The sequence below is a fragment of the Arvicola amphibius genome, chromosome 4, assembly GCF_903992535.2.
Source record: "Arvicola amphibius chromosome 4, mArvAmp1.2, whole genome shotgun sequence".
In the NCBI taxonomy this organism is placed as follows: Eukaryota; Metazoa; Chordata; class Mammalia; order Rodentia; family Cricetidae; genus Arvicola; species Arvicola amphibius.
Window position 1 is genome coordinate 136,901,690 of NC_052050.1, and position 24,945 is coordinate 136,926,634.

The window sequence follows — 24,945 nt, forward strand, 5'->3', positions numbered from 1 at the left end:
GTCCACTGGTCACCATCTGGGAGTGGAGGAAGACTTGAGTCGGCAGGGCTCGTGGGCAGTCGGGCAGCTAGGGGTCGGGGGTGGGGAATAGGGTGAACAGAGATGGACGAGGAAGCTGCACAGCCAAGCGACAGGTGAGGCTACACCAACAGCCCGCCCCCTTCGTCCGGCCCACAAGAGTGTGGGCGGCGCCACGGAACCAGGGCGGGGCGACCTTTGCTCGAGCCCTTAGCCATTGGGGCGGGCGGGGCGAAGTGGCCGGGCCGGGGTGGGGTGTCCGAGTCCTCAGAGTCCGAGGTCGCCTCTTGCCAGGTGGCCCTGCCGCTGTTGCCCCTCCCACCGGGTTGGGTTTGGCAGCGAGGACCGCACCTGGGTGTGCGGTTTCGGTGTGACCCGACTCGGAACCAGTTTCGATTAGGGACAGCGGCTGGGCGAGAGGGCGGAGCGTTCGGGACGAGTGAGAGGAGGGGACCTGGTACGAGAGGCTCAGTGGGGACGGTCCCGCGCGGGAGACAAAGAGCGTCCAGAGAGAGCACTGAGCATCGCTGCTTTCCAGCCAGGCGGCGTCACAGACTTGGGGACCCCGGGTCCGGGGTGCGTTACGGAGCAGGCACGGGTGTTGGGGACCCGCGAAGCTACGAAGGATGCGGACTCCGGTGGTGATGATTCTGGGCATGGTGTTCACGCCCTGCGGGCTGCTGCTCAATCTCGTCAGTACGCTGACACCGGGCTGGCGGCTGATGAAGGGCTATCTGACTCAGCCAGTGGACGTGGTGCTGTACCAGGGTCTGTGGGACATATGTCGGGAACAGAGCAGTCGGGAGCGCGAGTGCGGCCAGCCCGATGAGTTGAACTACTTTCAAACCCAGCTTGTGCAGGCGGCCCGGGGACTCATGGTCACGTCACTGGCCATCACCGCCCTGGGGCTGCTGCTGGCGTCGCTCGGGGTGCGCTGCTGGCAAGATGAGCCCCACTTCGGACTAGCTGGCCTCTCGGGCATCGTGCTTTTCGTCGCGGGCCTCTTCAGTCTCGTCCCAGTCTCCTGGTACAACCACTTCTTGGGGGACCGCAACGTCCTACCCGCTCCGGACAGCCCGGTCACCGTGCAAGTCAGCTATAGCCTGGTGCTGGGCTATCTAGGCAGTTGCTTGCTGCTGCTGGGCGGCTTCTCGCTGGCGCTCAGCTTTGCGCCTTGGTGCGAAGAGCGCTGTAGCCGCTGTCGCAAGGCGCCCCCCGCAGGCCCTCGCCGCAGCAGCATCAGCACCGTCTATGTGGACTGGCCGGAGCCCGCGCTCACACCAGCCATCAAGTACTACAGCGAGGGCCAACATCGGCCCCCTCCTGCCGCCGAGCAACGGGCCACCAGCAAGCTTAAGGTCGGATTCCCGATGCCACGGCCGCCACCCAAAACCTACACCAACCCAATGGATGTGCTTGACGGAGAAGAGAAGACAGCCACCTCCCAAGGCGGTTCTTCCTCTCGCAGTACTCGGCCCTGCCACAATTCTCTGCCCTGCGACTCAGACTTGTAGACACAGCTCACCCACTGTTTACCCGAGCACCGCATGGGGTCTGAAGGTGACTTGAACTTGTGTGTTGCCATGATGTCCGCAACCAGAACCCTGGACACCTTTCTGTTTGGAGGGCTAACCTTCCTTTCCGAAGGCCGAACTCCTCCCCAGATACTAGGCTGGGTTCACTCACTTTTAAGGAGTTTCGCTTTTCCCCAGAGGGAACAGGTCTTCTCAGGCAGAGAGGAGAGGGTGACGTTTTGCATACTGTTTAAACGCAGTCAGTTGCAGCAACAACAAAATCGCAACCAGGCAACAGGTCTTAAAAAGGTGTAACACCTTGAAAGTCCAGTGTTCTAAGTTACCAATGAGTCTTCACAAACATCGTTGTTGAGGTGGTTTGGGGATTTTGTTTGTTTGTTTGTTTGTTTGTTGTTTTGTTTGTTCCCCCTCCTTGCTTCAGTTTCGGGAGAACTCAAATGGCCAAAAACTGTAAATCTGTCTGGCTGTGTTCAAAGGATGTTCTGTAAAACCAGGAGCTTCAATGGCTTTTATGAAGTGAAGTAACTCGTTCAACTCATATTTATATGTCTTCGTGCATATGTACTATTTATCTTTTCTAATCACTTATTTCTATGTAGGAGGTTGAGCTTATTCAAGAAATTGTCTTCCAGAAGCCAGGAGAATAAAAAACTTGACACTACACTGTACTGTTTGTTCCCTAGATACCTCACCCCGAACAGAGAGATACATTTTATACAAAACCAAACTGTTAAGTTGCATTTGGCTCAAGTCCATATGTACATATCTTATTTATAAATAAAAGCATTTAAACATCAGTCTTAGTATTCCTACAAAAGCTTGTCTCCAGTGTTACTGTTGGGACTTCCAGCATTTGGGACTAGCAGGTTCCTGGCGGCTTAGGCGCCCTGTCTACAATCAAGCATTCACATCTTCGCCCTTCTCCTCCTAAGATTACTGAAAGGAGCCAAGGGGCCCCACTCAAGTCCCGGATTGCTTTGTTTTCAGGCTCAGCTTGTTTTCGGTGCCAGCCAAGTCTATTGTTGATAGAAAAAAAAAATGAGAGGCACCAGTTTCGGGATGAGGGTAGAAGTCCACTCCTCCTCTTGCCCAGGTCCTTTATGTCCCAGGCAGGCAGCTGTGTTCCATGGCTTGCCTTAGCTTACAAAGGAGCTCAAAGTGCCTTTAACTGAACCGAATCTGTTATTTAACGTACAGAAGTGGGAACCAGGCATTCAGGCAGCCCTGACCACGGAAAGCGACAACGGAAGGAACTGACACTTGAGGAGGACTGAGAAGGTAGGAATTTACAACCCTAGCCACTTAATAGGGAAACCAATTTTGTCCCCCCCCCCCCCTTGTGAACCCCTACGTTAACATGCAGGCATATCACTTTCCAAACGCAAATACCCAGGTGGCAGCCCCTGAAACAGCTTCAAAAGTAGTTCCCAGAAGACCCCAGTACAGTGATTCTCATCCTGCAGGTAGCGGCCCCTTTGGGAATCACCTATCAGATATCCCGAATATCAGATACTTACATTGCAATTCATAACACTATGAAAATAATGAAATAATTTTATGGTGGGCACCATGGACAACATGAAGACCTGCATTACAGGGTCTCAGCATCAGGGAGGCAGTGTGTATGGTCCTGGAGGCACTCCAGGTGGCAAAGCTCCAGCTGGGACTTTGCTTCACTTAATTGCAGCTGGAGGCAGGAGGCCATTCATCAACAGACCTCTGAGCACCTGCTGCATAGATGCTTTAGAAAGTGGAAGCTTACTATCTGTCTGTATTAGTTCGGGTTTCTGTTGCTGTGGTGAGACACCATGACCACAGCAAGCTGGGGAGGAAAGGGTTTATTTGGCTTATACTTCCACATCACAGTCCATTGCTGGAGGGAGTCAGGACAGGAACTCCAACAGGGTAGGAACCTGGAGGCAGGAGTTGAGGCAGGAGCTGATACAGAGACTGTGGAGGGTGCTGCTTACTGGCTTGATCCTTATGGCTTGTCCGGTCTACTTTCTTATAGAACCTGGGACCACGGGTCCAGGGATGACCCCACCCACAATGGACTGGACTCTCTCCTTATCAATCACTAATAAAGATAATGCTCTACAGGCAGATTTTATGGAGGCATTTTCTCAGTTGGAGTTCCCGCCTTTCAGATAATTCTAGCTTATGTCATGTTGCCATATTCCCAGCCAGTATAACTTGGGTGCAGAGCTAGGATAGACAGTGAAGCCCAGGTGCGTGCATCTTCCGCTTCGAAGACAGCAGTCAGAGGCTTTGAAGCCCACAGGTAGCCGATAATGCGGAGGTCCTGGTTTCTTGAAGTTTACCAGCTCTTGGCTCCAAGTACTGCCGGTGTATGCTAATACCGAGCATAGTTGGTCTCTTCTGCCGTTTACTCCCTCACAGTTATTCTCCCTGATTTATAGGCAAACACCTTTTCTGTGATAATTAATATTGGATCACTGAAAGCTAAAACTGTTCTCCCTCCCTGGATCAGCAGAAATGGATCCAAACCTCCCTTTTAAAATGATTTATTTTTTTGGTCAAAACACGCTCAGGACAGCATGAAAAGAGATTCCTGCGTGGGCCTGGGATCATTTCTTCTGCCAGTGGTCATTCTCTGCCGCAGAAGCACACACTGACCCTCGGCTTTAAACAAGATGTTGGAGGAGGCCATCTTTGTTGTCCTGCTGAGAGTGAGTGTGGTTCCTGACCAGGGGAGTGGACACTGACCCATCAGACGCTGCACTGAAGTTAGCTCACCGATGTAGGATGGCACAGCCACCCTGCACCAGATACCTATTATATGTCCCATCAGTCAGCACATAAACCATCACCATTTAACCCCTCCAGTCTTTCCATGCCGCTCAAGCTTCCCTAGAGGCCCACAGAGGCCAGGAAAGCAGAGCAGAGATCGCTTTACACAGTATTGGCTATGCCTGTTCTCCAGTGGGCCTTTCCCTGGGACGCCAGCCTCACCAAGGGGTTGAGGTGTGGTTTTGCAGAGCAGAAGCTGTTTATCTGCTTGGAGGCTGTGGGAAGGGCTGGCAGGCGGCTTCAGAAGCCACCTCTTCTTTATTGCACAGCGCATCCACCCAGAAAGTATTTTAAACATCTGACATTTTGCAAGCACACTTTGCGGACAGTGGAAAACAAAACAATTTGGCTCTGACAGACTCTCGTGGGAGATCCCATACGATAGGATGGAGAGCAGAGAGTCGGGGTCACACGACGGAGGTGGGGGGGTGATACTTCAGAAAAACGCGAGGAGGAGAAAGGTCATGTTTGAGCAGAAAAGCAAAAGAAGAGAGACGGGAATATTACAGGCAGAGGGGATGACAGAGCCCACTCCCCTAAACGTGTTTTCTTTCTTCTGTGGTAACTAAGACTGGGTACATTGTGACATTTGCTCATTATTGGGCAAATAATAGTACCATTAGTAGGAAACACACTGTGGAACAAGCGCAATCAGTGTCGTAGAACGCTTTCAGAATAAAAAGCAATTTCATATAAAGAGCTGGTGAGGAACATTTTATTCTGCTAAGGTACAAATTGCCCCACAAACCTTTAGGCAGGTAACACACTGGAGACTCAGAGCCCCGGATTCTCTGGGTGTGATGGTGCATGCCTGCAATCCCAGAATTTGGAAAGTAGAGACAGGAGAATTAGGAACTCAAGGTCATACAATGCTATATAGTGAGTTTGAAGCCAGCCTAGGGACATTTGCTCTGTGCGTGCACGCACGCACGCATGTGCATGCAAACACACACACACACACACACACACACACATTCACACTAAATGCCTTTCCCTCTCAAACATAATTTGCCATGCATACAGAAAGTTATATGTACCCGTGGCCACCGTTCCCAGTTCCAGGGGGGTATCACGAGCTCCTTCTCCCTGTGCGGGAAAAATGACTGGGACTCAATTATCTATCACTTCAAATTTTAAAAAAATAGTATTTGAGATTCTCACCCTACCTTCCCCCCCCCCATGTTCCTCTGTGAACTCACTGAGCTGCAAGCGGTAAAATGACCTCTTCCCTTGTCCTTCCATAATGAGAAGGAAGGTCATGAAAACAAAGATGGCCTTGTTCAAACCAAAGAAGCCCGGAGAAAGCTCAGCACAGGGGACAATGCTCATCGGGCGCTTGGTTCTTCAGTGGGGGATGATCAGGGCTGCCTTCAGCGTGGGCTCATAGCTAGAATCCCAGCACTTGGGAGGCTGACGTGGGAGTCCTGGGAGTCCAAGGCCAGCCTGGGCGGCATGGCAAGAACCAGTATCGCACAGTAGAACAAAGAATGAAACAAAGGGCTTGATTTAAGCGTTTTCGCAGACTGACAAGGAGGTGGACCAGCTGTCCCACTTGGAAAGCAACACGGCTATTAGGTGGAGGGAGGACCCGAGAGAGTAGAACGATTATTTCACAGTTAGCAAGCATCTTTGCGACTTGCATGGCTAATGCCCCTACCAACTCCTTCCGCACACCTCAATAGCCATTTATGCCATGGGACCCCCAAATGGCTTCCTCTTATCACTGGACTGCTGGGGGCTAAACAGTGTAGACAACTTTCAGGGCACATGTGTGGTCAGTCTCTGCTGCTGGTGTGAGCTTTGCACTTGCTCGTCCCACGTCCTCATCTGTAATGCTGGAAAAACTGTTGGAGACGACAAGAGGGTCTCCTTCACCTTGGTATGTTGATGCTAACAGTTAAGAGCTGGACTGGGAACACAGAAATGAAATTTGAACAAGTTGGCCTAAATGCTAGAAGTATCCGAGAGCCACAAAATCTGTTTCAGAGTTCTCAGTCTCTCTGAGTCCCTTAAGCCTCCCAGAGTTAAAATAGTAGCACCCCCTCCCCCCCAGAATTCCCCTTTTCCGGGTTGTTTTCTATACCAAGTTCTAAGTGCCTAATTTAACTTTTAATTGCTAGCAGGCCTGAGAGGTCAAGGGCACAGTATGACTTTGTCCCTAATCCACAGGTTGATCCACATTTCTAAAGACCTTATTTTTTCCAGAAGAAAACTCAAGAGATTTCTCATAGGTTTATTGCTCTATCTATTTATGTAATAAGAACCCGACTCCATAAACCTGCCTCCTTAATTTCCAACTTTTTTTTTTTTTTTTTGGTTTTTCGAGACAGGGTTTCTCTGCAGCTTTGTTAGAGCCTGGCCTGGAGCTAGCTCTTGTAGACCAGGCTGGCCTCGAACTCACAGAGATCCGCCTGCCTCTGCCTCCCGAGTGCTGGGATTAAAGGCGTGCGCCACCACCGCCCGGCCTTTAATTTCCAACTTTTAAAAGAGTTTAGGAAACTGAGATTAGTAAAGGAAATGGATGTATTTAGTTGGCCAAACTATGCTATTGTGCTGACTAGTTTTATGTCAACTCGACCCAAGCTAGGGTAATCTGAGAGCAGAGAGCCTCGTTTGAGAAAATGCCTCCATAAGACCAGGTTGTCTGTAGGCCTGTAGGACAGTTTTTCAAAGTTAGTGGTTGATATGGGTGGGGCCCACTCCAGTGTAGGTGGGGCCAGCCCTGAACTGGTGGTCTTGAGTTCTATAAGAAAGCAGGCTGAGCAAGCCATGAGAAACAAGCCAGTAAGCAGCCCCCCTCCAGGTCCCCTGCGTCAGCTCCTGTCTCCAGGTTTCACCCCGTTGTGAGTTCTTGCCTTGGCCTTCCTAACTGGGCTGTGATTCAGGATTTGTCAACTAAACATTTGCCTTCTCCAGTTGTTTTAATCGTGGTGTTTCTTCACAGCAGCCCTAGCTAAGAAGCCATGAACTAGAAGTTCTGATAGCATTACGTGTAAAGAAGCTGGTAAATTAACACTCAGTGTGGATATTGTCACACTAGGAGACTCCTGTAGTTTAAAATATATCATTTTAACCAGCTGATAAGATTGTGAAATTGACAAACCAGTTCAGGAAGTAGGAACAGTTTGAGATTCAATACAGTCTTGAGATTCAATTCTAAAAGCTTGCCCTTCTGATGAAATGGACATTCAGTATATTTTATAAATCCTCGAATAGAGAAGGCCCTAAGAGTTGTGTTAAAATAGATTCAGAATGAGAATACTTAAGCTTACGTTCATAGGAAAACATAGCCAGGTCAGACACGCGATAAGAGGAGGAGGGGCGGTACACAACACACTGGTAGCTGTCTGACTATGGTCCACAACCTTGTTCCCCCGGACACAAAGGAAATGGCAGGAATTTCTGGGTTCTGCACTGGGATCCAGGACTCAGGAGTGACTGACACACTCAGTGACAAGCCCAGAGCTCGCAGAAGCGGACGGATCGAGCCAGGACACAAGTCCTGAGGGTCTGCAAGAAGGTCCCCAGGGAAATAGGACAGCAACTCCAGCTACCCAAAGTTATTACAATACAGATGTTTATCATCCATAACTGCTGTGGAGCCTGAGTTTTTCATGTCCTTTTCATACATGTGTGGACAAGGGCAGAACGGTCAGTGATGTTAGCTTTTAGGAGGTAGAAAGATAAAGCCCTTGTGTGGGCGAAGGGACACAGGGTACTGGAAGGAGGGGATGAGTTCTATCACATACCGCTGAACTCACGTACAACTTAATGATGCTCGTCCTATCATCAAGACAGAAAGACCCAGCACGGCCTAATCAGGAAGGGAGCCTTCCCTGGCATTTGTTCTTCTGGTCAAGCTGATCTTTCCTTATCAGATTTCATACCTCATTGAAGAGCCCAGAACATTTTAGGCATTGCCCACAGAAATAACAGAGCTTCCCATTAGGCTTAGTGAGCTGCACAAACTCATTCTGTGAGACAAAATGCAAAAGTCTAGAAAAGACCCAAACTAGGAAACTCTCCTAAGTGATATTGGGTTCATTACAGTTTAGACGCATGTTACTGGATTCAGGTACCATGCTAAGCAACACACAGGCATTACACAAGACAAAGTGCTTTGTCCAAGGTTGCTCCTACCAATTTTTAAACCACACTACTGTTGTGACTCTATGTACATCACAAATTCAGTGCCTTTGATTTCACGAAGCAGTAAGAATATAGCAAGACCAACCAGTTATATTGGCAGGCCAAGCACTTGTGTGGTCCTCAGCAGGTAAGAGCTAGTTAGGATGAATCCTGGTGTAGCCTATATCCTATGGTGATGACCACAATTCCCACTGACATCATTTTAAATAGCATTAGACATAGCACGTGTCTGAGACTCTATATTTACAAAGTATATTTACCCATTCTGTTCATTTCAGAACCAACTGAAGTTATCATAAAGAAAACAGTTTTTACAAAGGAGTGCCAGCTAGAGGTGAAACTTACCTATGACGCTGATGCTGGAGAAAAAAATACTTGAACCCTTGCCACCCTGCAGGAACTTGGCTTCTAACCAAGAGGCAAGAGATCTTTGATTAACTAGGAAACCGGTTCAGAGAATTAGTGGCCTCGAAGTCAGTGTCAAAGTCAAGATTTAAATCTAGAACTTCCTACTGGCACTGGGTCAGGTGACCAGGGGTAAGGATCCATGGTAGCTGAGTCTTGGCCTAAGCTATATGTAACTCAAACTGAATTCTCACCAAATCGAAGAATCTACAGTTTTAAAAAATCCACTAGCAAAACCAGAAGACTGCTTTTAATTTTAGAAGGAATCCCTTGAAGTAATCAGCATTTACCACAAACGGTTCAGGAAGTGAAGACAGCAGACAACGAACTGGACAGACAATATTTATTGAGAGGTGTCAGCTCTTTGTTAACGAGGTCATTCAGTTTGTAAAGAGGTTAAGGATTCCTGTGGGGAAAGAGTTGGAGTTAGAGAACATACACAAAACAAGGAGATAGAGTTGGTGGAACCTGCAGATGGGGAGACCACAGGGAAGGAGTAGCTAAGTTTCTGGGGGGACCTCTAATCCAGGAACAGCCCACCCCACTCCCAAAAGAATTAGCCCCATGTGTGCACGCCACTGAAACATCTAGGCTACTACTTCATGCATGTTTCCTTGTAATTCTTCAAAGCAGAGCTAAAGACCAAAGACTTAGTAAGCAGAAGTTTGGTATAAACAACAGCCACGTTCACCCAGCTCGGATTTTCCACAGTTGCACCCTAAGCATGTCTCACCAACCTTTCTCCTCAGAGTCTTCTCAGCCCCCCTTGGCATACCTGCTCATCATAGACTTCGTTGACAAAAGTTTCGCTATTCATTAGATTTTCTTCTTCTTGGCTGTTTTCTTTATCATAGTCCAAATTTCTTGACGATGTTCTACAATCACAGAAACAATATCAAAAGAATAGCTTGCGTACAAACCAAGGGAGAGATGGCTCAGTGCTTAAGAGCACTTCCTGCTCTTGCAGAGGACCTGAATTCAGTTTCCAGTATCCACACAGAAGCTCAAAACTGTCTGGAACCCCAGTTCCAGGGTTTCAACAGCCTCGTCTGGCCTCTGAAGGCGCTGTGCACACAGTGGACATGCATACATTCAGACGAACACACACAATATGTAAAAAAATAAATAAATCTAAAAAGTATACAATCTGTCAGGGTTAATTACATAGAAACTGTGTTTCATTTTAATACTCTCTTAAATAAAGCAAGTGATCTAGACTGGATAGCACTTGAGTCAATTATTTGTTATTATTCAAATATAGGATTGATTCTCTCCTGAAGAAAGGCCAGTGACCAGTCAATGAGAAATAACTTCAAGGACAGGTAAGGGGCAGTAGGACACAAGTTAAGCAGGAAAGCAGGTAAAAATAGCAGAAGGACCAAGAGTGAACTAGTTACATATTAATTAGCATTCGCTTGGACATGTTCATTTTCCTGCCTTTTCTTTGGTCTATGAGTTGAAGGCAGAACAACGAGATAGCTTCTAAAGCATTAGGCCCCTTCATAATTCCTCATCTGTAGGCTGTTTAATGTTTTTTTCTCAGTCTGTTAAATCACTTTCCTCAAACACATTTTCCTCCTCTGTCTTACAATGTCAGAAGTACCATTTGGTTACTGTTTGTTTCTTTAATGGCTTTCTTGCCCTTGGATAAAACTTCGTGTAAATGCTTTTCATTAGTCCTGGATTTCATCTCCAGGTGTGGGCTACATTGTGCCCTGCAATGCTCCAAATCCAGAAAATGTAGACGGTGACGGTAGGCTTTTTAAAGAGGCACTCAAGCTAAAGGAGGCCAACAGAAGGCACCCCACCACGACATGAGTGTGTATCCCTGAGAAGAGGGGTGCAGACACACACAGAGGGGGAAGACCTTGTGAAGGGCAAAGGAAGACACCCCACCATCTCCCAGCCAAGGAGATAAACAACAAAATGAAGCGCTCTGCTGACACTTCGATGTCAGGCTTCCAGCCTTCTTGAGAGCATGAATTTATGTTTGTCATCCCCAGCCTGGTACTTTAGCAGATTCATAACCTCCCGACAAACACCCCTTCAATCGCTGGGTCTCCCTCATGACTCCATCGTTGGAGAAACCTCACTTCCATCCCTGTAGCTTCGTCACTGACAACTGTTCAATCAGATTCTACCCTGGCAAGTGTCTCAGGCCCCACACTGAATGACACACCTGAGATAGCACTCAAGGAGAGTGACCCAATTACTACTTCTCCAGGTCATTCAACAGGTGCCTCGTCATCTCAGCCCTTCCTCAGGAAATGAATTCCTAGAGTGGACTTAAATCTTCAAACCCACTCGTGTTATTTTATAAGATGCCTTTGAAAGGGAATTCTCCCATGAAGACACTACTAGTCACTTACCTTTTGAATTTACGTTTTCTTCTGAAATGTAGAAAGAGCCCCAGAACTGCCAGAATAGCCAATAAAGCAACTGTGACACTTAGGGCCACATAGCCAGAAGCCGGGCCTCGGGCTGCTTCTTGGCAGAACTCTCCACTATATTCCGCCAGGCAGAGGCATCTCCTCAGCTTTCCTTCCATGGTGCAGACCCCTCTCCCACTGCAAAAGTCTTGGCTACATGGCACATGATTTGCCTCCTGTAGAGCCCTGGACTCAACAGTTTCCTCTCTTCCCTTGGCTTGGGGGACTTTGCTCTCTGGGGCAGGCATTTGCATTGGTGTTTTTCTGGCAGGATGCCTCATCCCTTCGTGTCTTAGATGTACACCTGTGGTAGACTCAGTAGCCTGGAATAGTTTGGAAGCTTCTGGTGTCAACCTTTTCTGAACTTCTGGCTTTTTAAGCATTGATGTGGAACGGCTTTTTTCTGGATTCAGACCTAGAAAAATCAAGGCAGACAGAACTATTTGCCCAACCTCCTTCCTCTAGGTTATGGTTACTCAGTCATATTTAAATTGGTGGAATCGAGGATAGATATTTAAGGGATGGCATTGGATCGGATATTCCCCAAAGCCACGAACACTGATGTACAACGGGTGCTGTACTCACAGGCCACTTCATCAGATCCATCCAGACAGTCAACATGACCATCGCAAACTTGCTCCGTGGAAATGCACTTCTGACCATCCTTACAGCATCGTGATGGTGGAGAGCACCGGACAGCTTCCATGCACGTGTGACCATCAACCAAGCAGTACCCCACGGGACACCTGCAAGTCTTGCCCTCAGGATTTGGTAAACAGATGTGACTGCACCCTCCATTGTCTTTGGAGCAGCTGTTGTTACCTGTATAACACCCCGGCCCATTCCCAAACCGGAAAGCCAAAAATATATCAAAGATTTATAGGCTCCGAGAGAGTTTTCTACAAGCTTTTTACAAATACATTATCGTCGAAAGATGTGGATGTTTCCAACAAATCAGACAGATCTTCCATTCGACTCCTTTCAGTTAATGAGACTCTGAGTAATTGATAATTCTTCATAGATCAATGTGGCTTTAAACGTTTAACAAGGGACCACCTCAAGAAAAATTGAGGTGACCTCTTAATCAATCAAGACTACACTGTGGGCGTTTTTCAATCAAACCCATGCAGTGACAGAACCAGAAAGGCCTTGGAAATAAAACTATTGTCAGTTGAAAGCAGTGAAGCTGGGAGGTTTATCATCCTCTTTATAGACTGATTAAGGGAGCCATTTCTCATTCAAAATCATTCCTCAAGGCTTAGTCTTAAACTTCTAATGGTCTTGTAGTGTGGGACATTCCAGGCACTGTGGCACAGAGTTCTCTTTCTAAGAACTAAGCAACAGAAAACTTGAGTGATCATCTATCATTCTGAGGAAGTCTAAAAATTATCTCCTTATTGATCCAAGACTAGCAGCCCCCCACATGACTAACATGCTTCCATGGGGTTTGATGCTCACAAAAACAAACAAACAAACAAACAAACAAACCCCCCCAAAACAACTGGGCCACATTCTCTTAAGACTAATGTGCCCAGATCATGTCTGACTGTTCACAAGTTGAAGCTTTAAGGCTCAAACAACATCAAATGTAGATACAACTCATAGGGCATAGATGAAGGCTAGCTCTGCTTTGGAGATTGTGTGTGTGTGTGTGTGTGTGTGTGTTGCTGAAGATTCGACCCAAAGTCTCATATGTAGTAGGCAAGAGCCATGCTGGCCCTCCAGCCTCCTTTTTTTTTTTTTTTTTTTTTTTTGGTTTTTTCGAGACAGGGTTTTTCTGCAGCTTTTTGTAGAGCCTGTCCTGGAACTAGCTCTTGTAGACCAGGCTGGTCTCGAACTCACAGAGATCCGCCTGCCTCTGCCTCCCGAGTGTTGGGATTAAAGGCGTGCGCCACCACCGCCCGGCTCCAGCCTCCTTTTTTTAAAGACAGGATCTCACTATGTTCCACAGATAGTCTTGAACTCAATCTGTAAGCCAGACAGACCTGAGCTTAAACTCATCCTGCCTCAGCCCCCACCAAATAGAACCACCAACCTGCACCAACCACCAGGTATTTCTCAAGTCTCAAGTGGCGTTTTGTTTATAATAATATTAGTATTGTTTGGTCTACAAGAACAAAAATTCTGGTTTCTGATTTTAATGGATTGCTGTGTATTTGAATGTTGTGTATCTTAGTGTCTGTATGTGTTTCTTGTGCATTTTCTTTTCTTCCTCATTTGTTTATTTTGTCCTACTATGGCTTCTTTTCTCTTCTTTTATCTTACTTTACTATGACTACTATTATTTTAGATGTCTGTTTGTATTCTAACGTGAGAGAGAATGAGTGTGGATGTGGGTGTGAGGGAGGTGAGGAGTGTCTAGGAGGAATTGGAGGAGGGGAAAGAGTGATCAGAATATACAATATGAAACTAATCTATTTTCAATTTTAAATAATGTGAGTGGAGAAGGCTGGCTCATTCGTAACACTCAGGCCCTGTGTTCACAAGGGCTGGGTAGATCCCAAGCACAGCAAGTACACAAAACAACAACACAGAAAAGGAAACCAAACATCAGCTGCTGAAAGCCGGAGTCTGGAAGGCCCATAAAGGAAAAATAATAATAAAATAAAACTTAAGAGAAAGAAAGTGAAACAGAACTCAAGTTTTACAGTGTAGATCTTAAGTGTCCCTCAAAGGTCTCTGTGGTAAAGGGTCTGATCTCAGTACAACACTATTGAAAGGCACTGAAAATAGAAGAGGTATGACTCTGTGTGTGTGTGTGTGTGTGTGTGTGTGTTGGGTATTTAGATTTTAGATACTGGAAGCACACCTCTGAAGAGCATTCTATGATCCTAGTCTCTTCTTTTGAAAGCCAGCACACTGAGTCCATCAACTCCCAGCCCAACGGATTTACCATGGCCATGCTTGGTACCCAGTTCAGAAGACAGTGGGGTCAATGGTGCACCTGACCCAGACAGTAGAAAACAGCACATACACACATGCATTGGGTGGACCAGTAAGAGTTTTAGAGAGGAATATTTTTACATCATGGAAAACACAAAGGCACTCCAAGGAGATGGTAGGACAGAGTGCCCCCTCCGCAGGAAGTCAGCGAATGTTGTCACAATCATGGGAGGTGTACTTACCCTGTTGACTAAGTGTACTATAAACTTTTAGGTCTACAACCTTCTGGTCTACTTGGAACCATTGGTTTTCCGAGACTTGAGCTTTGCTGTACCAAACTTTGGTGATCTGGGCTGAAACAAAAGCCAGCGAGTAACTGTTAACAGAAAGAAAATCCATGGCAGAACCATTCCTAGGCAATGAAGTGGGTTTAGGAGAAACACTTTAACTCATCTGTGTGAGCCAGCGAAGCAAAAAGAATTTTCAGAATAGGTGCGTATTTTTCTGCGTTTCATTGTGAGAAAGAAATGCTGAGAGAACCTCTAAAAATGACAAATTTCCAACCAAAACCAGGTCACATGGCATGTCCTCCACAGCAGAGTCACCTGTTAGGCAAGAGTGGTGACAGACACTTATAACATTAGCACTTTGGAGGCTGAGACAGGAAGACTGGATTTGGGGCTACAGAGTGAGAGGCTGTCTCAAAAAACGACACACAAAAATATCAAAGTTACATGTCAATAAATTAACTGAATGTTGAACTAGAAAGAACGAGTGACACATAAACGTGGGCCTATGCAATGAGGGATTGTCTCAAAATTGATTAGAACGCATGTCTGGAAATAGCTCCCTTGTAGGAGGAGATGTGCAGGATCCTAAAGAGGATAGGAAGCGGCTCATCACCCACCTCAGACCCTTGGAGGTAGGGAGGATCTGAGAACATGTTCTGCTGGGGCTGATTGACACCTGGACATTGAAGGAGACAGGTTTATTTTAAATCTTTTCTGCAGTTTCATCAAGTCTAGATACTCACCCGGAGTTTATTCCCAGGCCTCTAGCATAGACACCATAATGTACCAGAATGCTGGGATTTGGGGCAACCCCCTTAATAGGCTAGAAATAGCCACACTTGAGTCCCTAAAAAAAGCTGTATGTGTTCCAGGAAAGCAGAAGCAGGGATAAGAGGGGGATGGAAGAGACCAAGAGCATAGGGAATGGGGCTTTGGGAAAGGCTGTCACAAACTATTAACAACCAACATGTGTGAAAATGTCACAGGGAAACCCATGTCTTTTATGTGAACTGGAAAAGGTAATTTAAAAAGGAGAAGAGAAAGAGCACTGTGTAGTCCACCTTGTGCCTCAGGTTTACTCTGTCAACTATGACAAGTCCTGCTATTTGATGGGGAAGCTGGGTTAGCTAGTAACTGAGAGCAGACATTCCTCCTTGTTCCAACTTCGGGCCTACTTCTCTCTCGCACGAGCTTATCCAAAGGTCCATGTTTTGAGGACTTGGACTCCAGCTTAGGGCTAAGGGGAAGGAAGTTAGGTTGCTAAGGGCCTGCCATAGATGGGAATTTTAGGTCTCTGGCCTTCCTTGTTCTCTCTCTTTGCTTTTTGCATCCATGGGACAATTTGTTTCTTTGCCACATGACACATCGCAATATATTTCCTCACCAAAGAGCCAAATGCAACCAGACAAGTGCCCCGAAACCCATGGAGCTATGAATCCAAATCCTCTTCTCGTGAGTGGGTTGTCAGGTGCATTTCATCAGTGACAGATTGGTGGCACAGCAGTAAGAAGCATCAAATGAAATACAGACATTTCAGGACCTAAGCATAGTCATAGAGAGCAGGGGATATCAACCTGTAGGTCGCAACCTCTATTGGATACCCTATATTACAGATATTTACATTATGATTCAGAACAGCAGCAAAATTACAGTTATGAAGTACCAATGAAATAATGTTATGGTCGAGGGGGGGGGGTCACCACAACAAGAGGAACTGTATTAAAGGGTCGCAGCCTTAGGAAGGTTGAGAAGCGCTGATATAAAGAGGAACCAAGTAAGTGACATGTCCTCCAAGTCTCAGATGCCTTGTTACACATCCTTCTCTAGGCTAAGGAAGTCGGTCATTCTTCTGAGAGCAAGACACTGCTATGGACAAGAGCTAAGAAGAAGCAGATACTCTTTGGAGTGCAGGAGTAAATTCAGATCACAGTTCAATCCATACAACAAGACCTACCGTCATCAACTGTTGTCCACAGCATCATGTCTTGGCCACATGCAAAGAGACGAAGACCCTTTACTCCTTGGTGCTCCACTCTGTATCCTGAGCCATCTAGCTGAATACTTTGGATGAGCCCCTGCCCTAGGAAGAGATGCTCGGTTAATTTTGTTTAGTCCCAAGAGCTGTACTTTATCCTGGAACTTGATATGTCTTGTCTCAGCTTCAGGATGATGCTGTTTGCCATTCAGACTCTGAAACCGATTCTCCCTCATTCACCTCTTCGTGACAATGATTCATAGTGATTTGCATCTATATATGTGCACATATATGCATATATTTACATATATGTATAGTATATATAGTATATGTGGTGTTGTGAGTCACAGTGATTTGCGTATATATGTATATATATGCATAGTATATATGCACATACACTATACAGTCTGTGGTATGTGTATGTATATACGATGTGTGTAAGCCATGTATATACATGTGACTGCAGATTTGCTTGTGTCACAGCATGTTTTAAGGTCAGCTGACAAAGTCAGGTTTCTTGTTTGAGGCAGAAGCTCTTTGGTTTTTGCCTACCGCGTATACCAGGCTAGCTGGCTCATAAGCTCCCACCTCCAATGTCATCATAGGGCAACTGGGATTACACCATGTGCTATGGTGTGCAGCTTTATGTGGGCTCTAAACACAGGTCCTCATGCTTGCAAGGCAGGTGCTTTTCCCACTGAACCATCTCCCCGCTATTATTCAGACTTTCTGAGTTCTCAGTCCTAACTTTTACAAACGACTTTGTGATCTATACTCTGATACTTAGGAAAAGCCTTTCCTTGTCTCTATTGTGTTGGCAGATGTAGACTGAGTTGTGCAAGTTCATAGCTGAAGATCATAGACCAGAACTTCGTTACCCAGTGCACGGTCTGACAGGTTCATACTTAGGGTGCAGATATTAATCGCTTACCAGTATCAGCCCAGTACACTCGGGTCCCTGAATCCGAAAAGGCCAGGCCCACAGGTACCTGGGACTTCAGCCATAGCGCCCTTCTCCTGCTGCCATCCATAGAGGCACATTCAACGCTGGCACCATGTCTCCCATCATCCCGAGAACCCAGGTCTGCCAAGCACATGGCTGCTGTAGGTGGGTGGAGGACAATGGAGGTTGGGTGGTAAAGGTTTTCACTGAGCAAGACTATGGGATATTGGCCTTTGGAGGAAGCAACATTGACCTGGGGGTTCTCACTGGCAATCCAATATATGTTCCCACTCAGCCAGTCCAGAGCAAAGTCAACCACTGTCCCCTTCCCAGATACGATTCTCTGCCATGACAGGATCCCTGGTTCTTCCAGCCTCAGTAGCCTGATGTCACTGGTATTCAGCTCTGACAGGTAGAGGGCCTTTTCCTGGATGAGATAATCCACTGAGGCCAGCTGATTGACACTGGTGAAGGGGAGCGTTCTGTGTTCTGGTAGAGTTGTTCTATGTGGTGCAGTCTTAAGATTTTTCAAATAGATCTACGGGGAAATATCAGGTGGGTAGCACTGGTTGAGTTTCCTCTATTTTGTTTTAAAATCTCAATATGCCATTGGTGCTAAAATTCTTAAATTAATATTTTCAGACCTTCCCCACCACCACCCCGAAAGCAGAAAGCAGTTAATTTGTTCCTTTCCTGGAGCCTCTCTAGCATGGAGGATTCCTAAAACCCATGTGTCTTAGTCAGGGTTACTGTTGCTGTAACTATGACCAAAAGCAAGTTGGACGGACAGGGGTTTATTTGGCTTAGCTTTTATATCATAGTGCATCATCAAAAGAAGTCAAGACAGGAACTCAAACAGGACAGAATCCTGGAGGCATGAGCTGAATCAGAGGCCATGGATGGGTGCTACTGACTGGTTCACTCGGCCTGCTTTTGGTTATAGAACCCAAGACCACCAGCTCAGGGATGGCAGCACGAACTAAGCATAGGAATGTCAGGAAAGCACTGAAACAATACCTGGGTGAGAACAGTGGGCAATACCAGGAACACAAAGGCAGACTCTTGGAGAGAGACACAGGTGATTCCATCATCCGCCAGCAGGAGGCCAACTGGGCAACGACAGCTTCCCTTAGCCCGTGGGCTCAGAAGGCACAAGTGAGAACATCCCCTGTCCAGGCAAGAACTGGAAGACCTGGGCTGGAGGACTTCATGCATGATCTGAAAGAAAAGAGCCGGATGCTGCTCAGTGCTAAATCCTTTCCAATAGAAAGTCAATGGATTCTCTTTCCCTCTCCTTTCCCTTCCTCTTTCTTCCTTACCTTCTACCTCCCTTCTCTTATCTCATTCTTTATCTATGTGCAGGGATTGAAAACAGCCTTAAGCCTCCTTAGCAAGTACTCTACCATGAAGCTAGAGCCATAGCCCTGATCACTATGGGTGGATGCCACCTAACTTGGTGATTGGCTAGTTCGTAGACATATTTTTTTCCTGAAGGACCAGGAAGATATTTTAAGAGGACTCTATGTACCTTGAGTCCAAAGGGCTGTCCGGAACGCTTGATGAGGACAGTCCTGTCCTTGCCTGTCGTCTTCTCCACGTGCTGTATTGTTCTCGTCTTCAGGTCAGACCAGAAGATTTTATCTTCAAACACAGCGACTGAAAAGGGGTTCTTGATTTGTGTTAGCTGCAACATCTACAATGGTGAAGGTGAGCTTTCTGGGGTGAGGTTTACACAAGACACATGGTATCTGAACTGAGCCTAATGTCAAAAGGACACTTACACGAACGCCACTGCCATCCAGGTTGGCAGAGCCAATGCAGTGAAATTTCTCATCAGACCAGAATATCTTCCAGCTTAACTGGTCAAGGGCGAGGCTAGTTGGCTGACCAAGACCTTGATTGACAAGCGTCTTCCTGCTGCTACCATCCATGCCAGCTTGTTCTATTTGAGGTTCTTCTCCAATTTTGGACCAGTACATCAATCTGTGTGAGTAAATGCCAGCTTTCAGGCAGTATACTGCTTTGGAGAAAACATCTATCAATTCGTTTCTTAAAACATTTACTTACAAAGATTACAAATGGATACAAAACGTTGGAGCTCAGAATGCAATGCCATCATAGACAAAAGGAAACATACTGACTGACGGATCAATTAATTTTTTCCTCAATTTTTAATTAGTTCAGTTTCTTAAGTATAACTGTGAAATATTAGGAAGAAGTTTTTCTTGAAATTTTATGGTTATTGGTTGTCACAAGAAGCTAAGGAGTACAGTAGTCCTCAACTTGGAAAGGATCCAGGGAGCTTGCCAATCTCTCCTCAACTAGAAGGTGGGCTTACAAACATAGAAAGTAAAAAATAGAAAAAGAGGGGAAAAAATAAAAATGGGTTTAAAAGTTCATTAAAAATAGCTTTAAAAATTATCATGGATGGATGTGTAAGTGAGACTACATTATTGACTGTGGCTGTTAAATCCACCAGAAACTACTGTTAGTATTCTGGAATTCATGCTGAAGATTTCTTCTGTAAAGCAAAGGACATGGTCAACAAGACAAAATGACAGCCTACAAAATGGGAAAAGATTTTCACTAACCCCACATCAGACAGAGGTCTGATCTCCAAAATATACAAAGAACTCAAGAAACTGGTCATCAAAAGAACAAATAATCCAATAAAAAATGGAGTACAGACCTAAATAGAGAACTCTCAACAGAGGAATCTAAAATGGCTGAAAGACACTTAAGGAAATGTTCAACATCCTTAGTCATCAGAGAAAGGCAAATCAAAACAACTCTGAGATTTCATCTTACACCTGTAAGAATGGCCAAGATCAAAAACACTGAAGACAACTTATGCTGGAGAGGTTGTGGGGTAAAAGGAACACTCCTGCACTTCTGGTGGGAATGCAAGCTGGTACAACCCTTTTGGATGTCAGTGTGGCGATTTCTCAGAAAATTAGGAAACAGCCTTCCTCAAGACCCAGTAATACCACTTTTGGGTATATGTCCAAAGGATGCTCAATCTTGCCACAAGCAAATGTGCTCTTAACTATGTTAACAGCAGCATTGTTTGTCATAGCCAGAACCTGGAAACAACCTAAATGTCCCTCAACTGAAGAATGGATAAGGAAAATGTGATATATTTACACAATGTAGTACTACACAGCAGGAAAAAAAACAATATCTTGAAATTTGCAGGCAAATGGATGGAACTAGAAAACATCATTTTGAGTGAGGTAACCCAGACCCAGAAAGACAATTATAAGTGATTTTTAAACATAAAGCAAAGAAAACACACATACACACACAAAGCTAATTTTTGAAATTCTAAAATCACCTGCTTTCTCAGAAAGAAAGGACTGTAAATGAAATCACTCAAGCTTCACTCAAATCTAGATGATCCTGAATTAACCATTTTTACTAGTTCCCTTCTCTCCTCATCTGCCATTTAAAAATCAAAATGTGAAAAAAAAATCAAAATGTGTTCCAAAAGTTCATTTGTTTGCCTTAGAAACCACTGGTGGACCAGGACTAGAGTTGCACTTGGAATTTGCAAGTTTCAAGGCCTGTATTACAGATCAGCACTAGAGCTAAACCCAGACACATTTTCAATTCACTCATTCTGGATTGGGATAGCACAAGCTTCAGAGTAAAACTAGGCCAGGATAACCAGCTTAAGGTTCTTAACCAGGCATTTTGATACCTGACTCACCCATTTAGGGGATCCAAAGCCAAAGACTGGGGCTGAATCACATCATCCAGGACAACTGTGTGCTCCGACTTTCCTCTCTCAACAGCAGTTAACTGAATCGCCAAAATCTGGCCAGCTCCCCTATCAGTCCAGTAGAGATTCCTTCCAATCCAGTCAACCACTATACAGTCTGGCTTTATCCCTAAAGAGACCATTCAACAGGTATGCTTACGCTACATTATAACTTCAGTCAGCCTAAGCCAAGAGATTCTAGACTTGCAAACCATATTCATTCATTTTCCAAGTGCTAACGCATATCCAACAGAAAAAAAACTATAAAAATATCCCAAAATACTATTGTAGAGAAAGATAATCATTAAAAGCAGTGGTCAGTGGGTTGCAGCCTGGTAGAACCCATGTCCACTGAGATGACAATGGTTGCGTCTTTCTATTTCTTACTAACTAGCAAGCCTCAGTCCCTTTCAATGGAGGAGGCAAATCCCATCCCAGGTTCACACCAATTGCCCCTCATTGTGTTGTTTACGCTCTGTGCGTTTACTAAGGGCTTTCCAGTAGGGCATACCTCTCACCACTACCCCATTCTTCTTCGTGGCCATACTCATCCACCTTATACTTTCTGCATTGCCATCTGCCCAGAAGACTTTCTGATCCATTAAGTCATAGTCCACAGAGTAGATAGCCAGGGTCTTGTCAGTAGTTGCCAGGATATCTTCTTTGAAGCTTCGCAGTCCGGAAAGGAATAGGTTAAACTCAATTGCAACAAGCAGGATTGGCTCAGCACCTGCCAAGAAGAAAGGGCTTTCAACGTGACCACAAAGGAGTTTATACAGTGAAGATCAGTACAGGCTAAAGAATAAAAGAATGTGACACGGTATGCGGCTTTTGGATTCTTGTTGCCGAGGCTGGGCTGTCAATGAGCTCAAATGGAAGGAGCGCTCATAACACAATGGTTACAATAATAACCGTGACTTAAGGGTATACAGAATACAGCAATTATTAGCTTATATTAAAAGCAACAACTCCTTTATTTTCTTGATGAGCAAAATAATGAGTTTCTTTGAGACATTTGAATTATACACATCATTGTCCCTTGCTCATATCTACTCTCTCCCTCCACTTCCATCCCCCATCAATGTTGATCTACTTCCCTTCTTCAAACACTCCCTGTTCTGCGTTTCTGTCACAAAGGCGCACACACAAATCCCACATATGAGAGAGAATGTGATATTTTATCTTTCTCCCCTCTGTTATCCTCTCTTATCCCCATTTAATCCTCTTTGTCCCCACTCATGATCCCCCTTTGACTTTTATACCCTGCATCTATTCATATCGAAATCCAGATTCCACAAAGTAAAGGACAACTGCAATATTTGTCTCTTGAGTCTGGCTTATTTCACTTAACATAATCTCCAGTTCTCCATTTTCCTGCCACTGACATAATTTCACTTGTCTTTATGGCCAAATAAATTCCATTGTGTATATACACCACATTTTCTTTATCCACACATTTGTTGGTAGGCATTAGGCTGGTTGTGAATGAAATACTGGGGCAGAGAAACTGGAAAGAAAGGTTGGATATGAAAAGCCAGGTTGACCCACAGTCACAGCATTAGGGATTCAGCACCCACGACCCAAGACTCAGGAGACATCCCCAGCTCCAGGTTACCTGTTGCCTTACAAGTGTGGCCATCAGGGCCCAGCAAGTAGCCAGGGTGACAGGCACAGTTATATGAGCCCTCAGTATTGATACAGGTCTGACTGCAAGGTCGACCAGCTGGCCGCTGGCACTCATTTACATCCTGACAAATTTGACCACTGTTATCCAGCTCAAAACCTGGGGCACATGCACACACCTGAAAGAGATAAGAAGTCATCAACTCATTCCGAAGGCAGAACAGCACTGATCAACGAGCCTTGATCTTCCTATGAAATTCGCATGGGGCTACGTTTCATTTTGACAAATTTCAGCTTTGCTTTGAACAGCCACTTCTCTTTGCCTCATCAACCTCACTGTACCTGTTACACCCTTCCAGCCATCATGGGACCAGAGTAACAATTGCCAGGTTCAGCCCAGGATGCCAGAGCCTTCACTGCCTTCATGAGACGCGAGCATATGAAGCTAACTGAGTTGGTCATCTGCCAGTAGAGAGTGGCTGTTACCAAATAGCAGAACACTTTCTTTTACTGCACTAAGAGGCTTGAGCTCACTGTTTGCAGCTGAGTAACGCTGCCTTAACCTAGCCAATTATTGACTTAAGAGCATGGCAGATGCCATATATCCATAGGGAAGCAACTTTCAGGTTGTCATTTTCCTGACCTGCCTGGATGTTTGGATCTTAGCACCATGCAACATTTCTCCTACGGCTCAAGAACAGACGGGAAGGGCCACAGGTATACGTTTTTGAGATCAAGGTGCCATCGGGACCACCTGAATGAGCGCACCCTTGGCTTTTCTCAGCACAGATGCGGCTGATAGAGAACAAACCGTAACTTCAGCAACTCACTGGCCCAGCTGGGGTCTGGTAGCAGGCGTGGTAACATTGCTCGGGGCTGCAGGCTGATGAAGAACACTCTCCACCCTCATCTGAACCATCTGCACAGTCCTCTCGCCCATCACACACCACGCTGAAGCTGAGGCAGGCGCCAGTGGCACACTGGAACTCGGAATCCAGGCACTTCTGGGGAGCACCTGTTGGGGGAAGGGATTGCCTTCCTCTAGAGTTTTACAATGGAGCCCTAAGCATCCCTCCCCTAAAAGGCCCCTCCAATGAGAAAAGAGGGTGGACTTGAGCTTCTGTAGCGTATGTAGGGATACCTTTGGCTTCTGCCTCAGGGAGGATGCCCGACACTTACACTCAGCCTCGTCGCTGCTGTCTCTGCAGTCACTCTGTCCGTCACAGTGCCAGAAATCAGGTACACACTGGTCTCCACTTCTACAGGCCCACTGCCTTGGGCCACATGGAAGTACCTCGGGGTCGCAGTCCTGAGAATACAGTGATAATCAGTGCCCACCCTCTCTAGCTAAGTAAGGGGACTGCAGAGTTAGACAAGGCCCCAGCCAAGGAGCCTACACTCAAGTTCCTTCTGCAAGGATGCCAGATGAAACCTAAGTGCCCAAAAGGGACAGGGTATGAGATCAGTCTCTTCAGTAGCTGGGCATGCAGCACACCCTTAAGAGTAGCTTGTTTCCCCAGAGAGTCTCCCTTGGAGGAACGTGGTTATCAGTTGGAGATGGTTTCCAGGTTGGGGGTGAGGGTGTGTGTCTATTTCTCCTTCTAGTTCTAAGACCCCCATCTGATGCAGACCCATGCAGGCCCTGTGCATGCTGCCTCAGTCTCTGAGTTCATGCGTGCTTCTGTTCTGTTGTGTTCCAAAGGCCTTATTTCATTGCTCCTCAGGAGAAGAGTGACTGCCACAAGCCCTTTGTGTCTTATTCCTGGCACGTTTTCCTTGACTTGGGTAATGGACTATGGCCATTATCTCAAAATCAACAACAAAAATAAAATAAAACCAAACAAAATGCTAAAAAAAGAAGATGACAGCATCTTTAGCATCTTCTCTGACTTGGGAGGGACTGTCTGTGTAGCAGCTCAACCTCAGAGCTTTTAGACCCATTCCCAGCTCCTGAGCACTAAGGTCATGTGCAAGCAGGGGGCTTCTGGGACAGTCCTGGAGCTCCAGTAAGCTTCATGGTGACAATTCAAAGCAGCTTGGGGACAAGTCTGTCCCGTCTCAGAGCTCGACTTTAGATTGGCTGTTCAAGCCATGGAGATCATGTTCTAATCCTTGGAGTCTTCC

General features: G+C 46.0%; 2 protein-coding genes across 2 annotated transcripts in view; one reads left to right on the forward strand and one right to left on the reverse strand.

Annotated features, from left to right (window-relative positions):
* Positions 1 to 644: 644 nt before the first annotated feature.
* Positions 645 to 1,532, forward strand: Cldn23 (claudin 23). Its single transcript, XM_038324659.1, has one exon. It carries the CDS (start codon positions 645 to 647, stop codon positions 1,530 to 1,532), a length of 888 nt encoding a protein of 295 aa, XP_038180587.1.
* Positions 1,533 to 9,294: 7,762 nt separating this feature from the next.
* Positions 9,295 to 24,945, reverse strand: part of LOC119813248 (prolow-density lipoprotein receptor-related protein 1-like) — a 47,178-nt gene continuing 31,527 nt past the window's right edge. The window contains exons 19-33 of the mRNA XM_038328463.1: positions 24,001 to 24,130; positions 23,652 to 23,836; positions 22,814 to 23,000; positions 21,710 to 21,928; positions 21,148 to 21,328; positions 19,220 to 19,421; positions 18,967 to 19,131; positions 18,456 to 18,656; positions 17,427 to 17,976; positions 16,475 to 16,600; positions 14,473 to 14,583; positions 11,933 to 12,169; positions 11,288 to 11,762; positions 9,694 to 9,793; positions 9,295 to 9,324 (exon numbers count right to left, since the gene is read on the reverse strand). Coding sequence (XP_038184391.1) covers positions 9,295 to 9,324; positions 9,694 to 9,793; positions 11,288 to 11,762; positions 11,933 to 12,169; positions 14,473 to 14,583; positions 16,475 to 16,600; positions 17,427 to 17,976; positions 18,456 to 18,656; positions 18,967 to 19,131; positions 19,220 to 19,421; positions 21,148 to 21,328; positions 21,710 to 21,928; positions 22,814 to 23,000; positions 23,652 to 23,836; positions 24,001 to 24,130 — 3,099 coding nt within the window. The remainder of the gene's footprint in view (positions 9,325 to 9,693; positions 9,794 to 11,287; positions 11,763 to 11,932; positions 12,170 to 14,472; positions 14,584 to 16,474; positions 16,601 to 17,426; positions 17,977 to 18,455; positions 18,657 to 18,966; positions 19,132 to 19,219; positions 19,422 to 21,147; positions 21,329 to 21,709; positions 21,929 to 22,813; positions 23,001 to 23,651; positions 23,837 to 24,000; positions 24,131 to 24,945) is intronic.